Source organism: Carcharodon carcharias, chromosome 19 (genome assembly GCF_017639515.1).
Source record: "Carcharodon carcharias isolate sCarCar2 chromosome 19, sCarCar2.pri, whole genome shotgun sequence".
Lineage (NCBI taxonomy): Eukaryota > Metazoa > Chordata > Chondrichthyes > Lamniformes > Lamnidae > Carcharodon > Carcharodon carcharias.
This window is the reverse complement of record NC_054485.1, coordinates 95,151,043-95,157,710: the sequence shown is the minus strand read 5'-3', so window position 1 is coordinate 95,157,710 and position 6,668 is coordinate 95,151,043. Positions and strand designations below refer to the sequence as shown.

Below are 6,668 nucleotides of genomic sequence, written 5' to 3'. Positions count from 1 at the left end.
TTGAGGCTTAGATACTGAAGGTGTTTCGCACATCTTAGATCTTAGAATTCCTATCCTTACACATAACCTTCACTCCCTTGTACGTATTTTCCCCTTTGAATTAAAATTCTGATTGTTTCACTATGTCTTTGGACTTTATACTTCTAATAACAATCTCTCATAGTACTAAGTTTATCAGTCATCTTTAGGAAAAATAAACTCTCTGTTTCTGACTTCACCTGGCTGGGTGACACATCTCACCACTGCTTTGAAACAATCTAGTGTGGTTTATTTAAAAATGCAAATTTACTTTCACCCCTTATATTCTGAACTTTCCCCATGTTTACCTACTTAACATTTCAAACCTAGCTTTTCCTAATACATCAAAGCCTTCAGACCAGCTGCCTTCAATCCGATTAAGTCACACACACACAGACACACACATACATAAATATAGACACAGCTACCACTACTTTACAATAAGCTCCAATAACATTGTTATATCTTCCTGACACTGCTGCCTGTGAGGTCACACCCAGTGATTCAGCACCTGGTAGTGCACACCATGGAGAACTCGGCCAATTTCACACTGACAATGTGAGCTTGTGGACGTTATACATTAGGCTGTGCCTCTGTACATTCATCAGTTGTATCATTGACAGTAAAGTGGTGATGATTCGGATAAGTAAAATTTACTCTCAGCTCATAAAGCAATGCCAAACACACATTCCAGATTGCACAGAGGCTGAGGTAATCATTGTTTCTATTTTTCATAGGTCAAACTGAAACTGAAGTTTACTGTGCTCCTGGGAGTTCTGTGCTCTTTCTTGGAGTGAATGAGGATCAAAGGGACCAGGCGAAGGTTTTCCAATGGAAAGTATCCCATGGAAATACAGAGAATGGAACCACAAGTGGAGTGTTGCAGTTTCATGCAGGGGCTACGAAACCTTCCTTAATGAAAAAGTATTCAGGTCGCCTTGAGTTCTTTCCGTTTAATGGGTCATTTGTCCTTCATCATTTAACTCCTTCAGATGAGGGCTATTATATTCTTCTCATCAATTTACAGAATATCACTGCTCGGCGTGTTCGGCTATGGATAATAGGTATGCTCGCTTCATGGTTTTAAGTAGCAATGATTTGAATTATGGCAAAATACATAACATCACCACTGCCACCTCCACCATCACTGCTGCGTCCCCACTCCGCCCTCCCCCCAGTCGACCCACCATTCCTGCTGGGTTTGGGTGGTTGAAAAACCTGGTGTAGCAGCTATGGAATTTCCTGAACAGCTGGCCCTGGGACCGTCTGTACCTGGAAAACTGAAGAGGAAAACCTTGATGGTGGAGTGTCCCAGGTGTGAAGGTCCAATATTCCCTTTAGAAAGCCATTGATTGAGTCTGCCGCACTCCTAGGCAATGAATACCAGATCCTAAACGCTGACTGTGTAAAAAAAAAAATGTATTCCTTATCCCACCATTAGTTCGTTTGTCATTAACCCTAAATCAGTGCTTTTTGGTTCTCAACCCTTCAGCCAGTGGGAACTCTTTCTCTCCAGCTACTTTGCCTGGATCCATCAGGATGTTGAATACGTCTGGCAGAACCCCTCTCAATCTTCTCCTCTCCAATGGTACATCACTGTAGAGTGTCTATTTACATACTGAGCATTAACCCTTTACAGTACAAACGGGGTGAGAATGGCCAGGTTTGCAGTTCCACCTCTGGTCCTGGCCTTCCCTCGGGCACCTTTCCGCCTGCAAATATGAAGGGACATTAGGAATGAAGGTGCTGTGCTAAATCATGCCTTCAGGTTTGTGGCCTGCTGGTGCTGCAATAGTCCAATGCATTTCAAAGTGTCGTAAAAACTTCTGCTACCAAACAAGTTCTTCTGCTGCAGTTGCCACAGTCCCGAGCCAGCGGTGCCTTTTAAATGGGTGACCGTGATCGACATACGGTTTACGGCCTGACCCCTTTTCTACAGGCGTCCCAGTTCTCCTCAGCACCGGGCCGGCTTCCTGCCGAGCGGGCTGTTACTCGGCCACAAAGCGTTTAATCCACACACTTGCAGGTCGGACTCGCGACCACTGATGAGCAACACAAAATCCTCCCCTGCCCCCGCCCGCCGACCCCCACACCGAGACTAAGATAAAAGCAAAAAAAAAAACTGCAGGTGCTGGAAATCTGAAACAAAAACAAAAATAGCTGGAAAAACTCAGCAGGTCTGACAGCATCTGCGGAGAGGAATACAGTTAACGCTTCGAGTGATATTGCAGCGCTGTATTGAGGGAGAGCTGTAATGTTAAAGGTATCATTTTGCAGATAGCTCTTCAAACTGAGACCCCGGTTGCCCCCTCCAGCGGTTCAGATGGAGACTGAAGATCCACTTTTGCTTTTCAAAGAGCAGAAAATTCCCCTTTTGTCCTGTTCCACTTTCTCCCTATTCCCTCAAAAACCACATGAGCTGACCATCCATCACATTCCTGTTTGTGACGAAACTGTGGACATATTTGCGACCGCGCTCATCACACAACTGGGCTTTGAAAATGGCTGTAAAAGAATTTCTTTACTTGGAGAGTTACCCAAATCTTTTGTCACAAGGAGAGACCATCTTTTAAGAGGGACCCAATGGATTTTACAATGTAAACATTTCCAAATATTTATGCGGTGCAATCTATTCACTTTCTAAGCTATGTTCAGAGCTGCCCCGCCGGCCGATCCTTGGGTAGAAGTTTACTGGTCTCCCGTCGGTGGGTTTATAGGCGGGAGGTATGGATGTGTTTTGGATGCAATATGGTGCTGTATAAGATGCAAAGTTCTGCAACACGTATTGCAACCATGATGTACAGGGAGATTTCATTGCAAATGAAGGCTTCAGTATCACAGCTCTTTAATCAGTAATTTCCCCCTTCAGATCAGCTTTCGAAAGCTTCGATATTAAGCAACTCCAGCTCGCTCGCGTCCACCATCAGTCTGACCTGTGATGTCTCTGGAAAACCTCATGGATATCAATGGCAGAAAGGTGGAAAGGAAATCTCTCGGCCTCACCTGCTAATGAACAGGAACAGAAGCCTCATCATCCCGAGCGCTAGGAAAGGTGATTGTGGGACCTACACCTGCATCGCAATCAACCCCGTCAGCTTTACACAGGCAGATTACACACTAACTATTTATGGTGAGTTTCATTTACGGATGGCACTTTGAAGGTGAAGTTTGTATCATCTGGTACTGAATGGACTTTCTAAATCAGTCTGTACAAATCAGCACTGCAGCAGAGAATAAGAGCAGAATTAATATAAACGTTTAAATAAATTATGAACAGTTTTGATAAGATTGAAGAGATAAAGATTATTTTCTCTGGGGATTCAGTGAGAAAGGGATCATTAATTAGAAGCTATCGCTAAGAGAGAGAGGATTTCATTTAAAAGGAATTCCTTTACTTAGAGAGTTACTCAAATATTTTGTCACAAGGAGAGACCATCTTTTAAGAGGGAGCCAATGAATTTTACAATGTAAACATTTCTAAATATTTATGCTGTGCAATCTATTCACTTTCTAAACTATGTTCAGAGCTGCCCCGCCGGCTGATCCTTGGGCAGAAGTTTACGGGTCTCCCGTCAGTGGGTTTATAGGTGGGAGGTGTGGGTGGGTGTGGGGGTGAGGGGAGGTGTGGGGGGGTGGGGAGGTCACCCTGCTCAGGCTTTGGGTGGGAGAGGTAAGAGGTGCGTGCCTCGATCACTGGTTCCCTTTCCAGAACAGGCGCTTCCCACCACCCCCACCCTCCAACCCACAACCGCCCCCAACACCCCCCCCCCCCACAACCCGCCAATGGTCTGTCATGCCACCCTGGATGCTCCTTCCCCACCCTGCCCTTTCCAACCTGAGCCCTTGTCCCCCGCTCGTGTCCCCACTCATCCCCCCTTCATTCACTCCCCCTTGTCCCCTCCCCCTTGTCCCCTCCCCCTGGTCCTCCCGCCTCATCCCCCCCTCGTCCCTCCTCTCGTCAGCCCCTCATCCCCCTCCCTCGTCCCCCACTTGTCCCCCTCCCTCATTCCCACCCCCTCCCTTGTCCCCACGTTCCCCTCTCTTCCACCTCTTCCCCCTCTTCCCTATCCCCCTCTTCCTCCCATGTCCTCCTCATCACCCGTGCCATTCTCCACTTCCCCCTCCCCTCGTCCCCCCTCCCTCCCCTAACCCTCCCCCAACCCCCCACCTTTCCCCCACTCCCCTCCTCCAACCCCACTCCCCTCTCTCCTCCACTCCCCTCTCTCCCCCTCCCCCGCTCCCCTCCCCCGCTCCCCTCCCCCCTCCCCCTCCCTCCTCCCCCTCCCTCCTCCTCCTCCCCTTCCCCCTCCCCTTCCCCCTCCCCTTCCCTCTCCCCCTCTCCCCCTCTCCCCCTCTCCCCCTCTCCCCCTCTCCCCCTCTCCCCCTCTCCCCCTCTCCCCCTCTCCCCCTCTCCCCCTCTCCCCCTCTCCCCCTCTCCCCCTCTCCCCCTCCTCCTTTCTCCCCTCTCTCACACCATTTCCCCTCTTTCCCCTTTCTCCCTCCCCCACCCCCTCCACTCTCTCCCCACCCCCATCCTTTCCCCTTTCCCCCACTCCCCTGTCTCCCCCACTCCCTTAACCTCCCCCCCTTCTCTCCCCCTCCCCTCTCCCTCTCCCCCTCCCCTCCCCCTCATCCTCCTTCCTCCCCCTCTCTTCCCCCTCCCCCCCTGTTCCCCTCCCCCTCCCCCTCTGTTCCCCTCCCCCTCCCTCGTCCTCCCAATCCCCTCCCCTCGTCCTCCCAATCCCCTCCCCTCGTCCTCCCAATCCCCTCCCCTCGTCCTCCCAATCCCCTCCCCTCGTCCTCCCAATCCCCTCCCCTCGTCCTCCCAATCCCCTCCCCTCGTCCTCCCAATCCCCTCCCCTCGTCCTCCCAATCCCCTCCCCTCGTCCTCCCAATCCCCTCCCCTCGTCCTCCCAATCCCCTCCCCTCGTCCTCCCAATCCCCTCCCCTCGTCCTCCCAATCCCCTCCCCTCGTCCTCCCAATCCCCTCCCCTCGTCCTCCCAATCCCCTCCCCTCGTCCTCCCCCTCGTCCTCCCCCTCGTCCTCCCCCTCGTCCTCCCCCTCGTCCTCCCCCTCGTCCTCCCCCTCGTCCTCCCCCTCGTCCTCCCCCTCGTCCTCCCCCTCGTCCTCCCCCTCGTCCTCCCCCTCGTCCTCCCCCTCGTCCTCCCCCTCGTCCTCCCCCTCGTCCTCCCCCTCGTCCTCCCCCTCGTCCTGTCCTCCCCCTCGTCCTCCCCCTCGTCCTCCCCCTCGTCCTCCCCCTCGTCCTCCCCCTCGTCCTCCCCCTCGTCCTCCCCCTCGTCCTCCCCCTCGTCCTCCCCCTCGTCCTCCCCCTCGTCCTCCCCCTCGTCCTCCCCCTCGTCCTCCCCCTCGTCCTCCCCCTCGTCCTCCCCCTCGTCCTCCCCCTCGTCCTCCCCCTCGTCCTCCCCCTCGTCCTCCCCCTCGTCCTCCCCCTCGTCCTCCCCCTCGTCCTCCCCCTCGTCCTCCCCCTCGTCCTCCCCCTCGTCCTCCCCCTCGTCCTCCCCCTCGTCCTCCCCCTCGTCCTCCCCCTCTCCCTCTCCCCCTCTCCCTCTCCCCCTCTCCCTCTCCCCCTCTCCCTCTCCCCCTCTCCCTCTCCCCCTCTCCCTCTCCCCCTCTCCCTCACCCCCTCTCCCTCTCCCCTCTCCCTCACCCCCTCTCCCTCTCCCCCTCTCCCTCTCCCCCTCTCCCTCTCCCCCTCTCCCTCTCCCCCTCTCCCTCTCCCCCTCTCCCTCTCCCCCTCTCCCTCTCCCCCTCTACCCCTTCCCTTTCTCCCCTCTCACCCCATTTCCCCTCTCTCGCCTTCCCCCCTCCCGTCCACTCTCTCGCCTTCCCCCCTCCCGTCCACTCTCTCCCCTTCCCTCCCTCCCCCACCCCCATCCTTTCTCCCCTCCACCATCCCCTCCCCTCTCTCCACGCTCCCCTCTCTACCCCCTCTCTTCTCCCTCCCCCATTCCATTTCACCTCTCCCCTCCCCTACTCCCTTTCCCCCCCTCCACTCCCCTACTCCCTTTCCCCCCTCCCCTCCCCTACTCCCTTTCTGAATTCCACTTCCCCTTCCCCTTCCCCTCCCCCTCCCCCTTCCCTTCCCATTCCCCCCCTCCTCCCCCTCCACCCCCTCCCCTCCTCCCTCCCCCTCCCCTCCTCCCTCCCCCTCCCCTCCTCCCTCCCCATCCCACCTCCTCCTCCCCTTCCCCTTTACTCTTTTCCCTCCTCCCCTCCCCGACTCCCTTCCCCCCGTCCCCTGCTCCCTTTCCCCCCTCCCCTCCCCTCCCCTACTCCCTTTCCCCCTCCCCTCCTCTACTCCCTTCCCCCCTCCCTTCCCCAATCCCTTTCCCCTCCCCAATCCCTTTCCCCTCCCCAATCCCTTTCCCCTCCCCAATCCCTTTCCCCTCCCCAATCCCTTTCCCCTCCCCAATCCCTTTCCCCTCCCCAATCCCTTTCCCCTCCCCTACTCACTAGCCCCCCCTCCCCTACTCTCTTTCCCCCCTCCCCTACTCTCTTCCCCCCCTCCCCTACTCTCTTCCCCCCCTCCCCTACTCTCTTCCCCCCCTCCCCTACTCTCTTTCCCCCCTCCCCTACTCTCTTCCCCCCCTCCCCTACTCTCTTCCCCCCCTCCCCTACTCTCTTTCCC

General features: G+C 55.3%; 1 protein-coding gene across 1 annotated transcript in view; it reads left to right on the top strand.

Moving 5' to 3' along the window:
- The first annotated feature begins 978 nt into the window (after positions 1–978).
- The window catches only part of LOC121291884, a 40,234-nt gene continuing 34,544 nt past the window's right edge, over positions 979–6,668 (top strand). The window contains exons 1-2 of the mRNA XM_041213532.1: positions 979–1,082; positions 2,888–3,148. Of these exons, the coding sequence (XP_041069466.1) occupies positions 3,028–3,148 (121 nt within the window). The 5' untranslated portion in view covers positions 979–1,082; positions 2,888–3,027. The remainder of the gene's footprint in view (positions 1,083–2,887; positions 3,149–6,668) is intronic.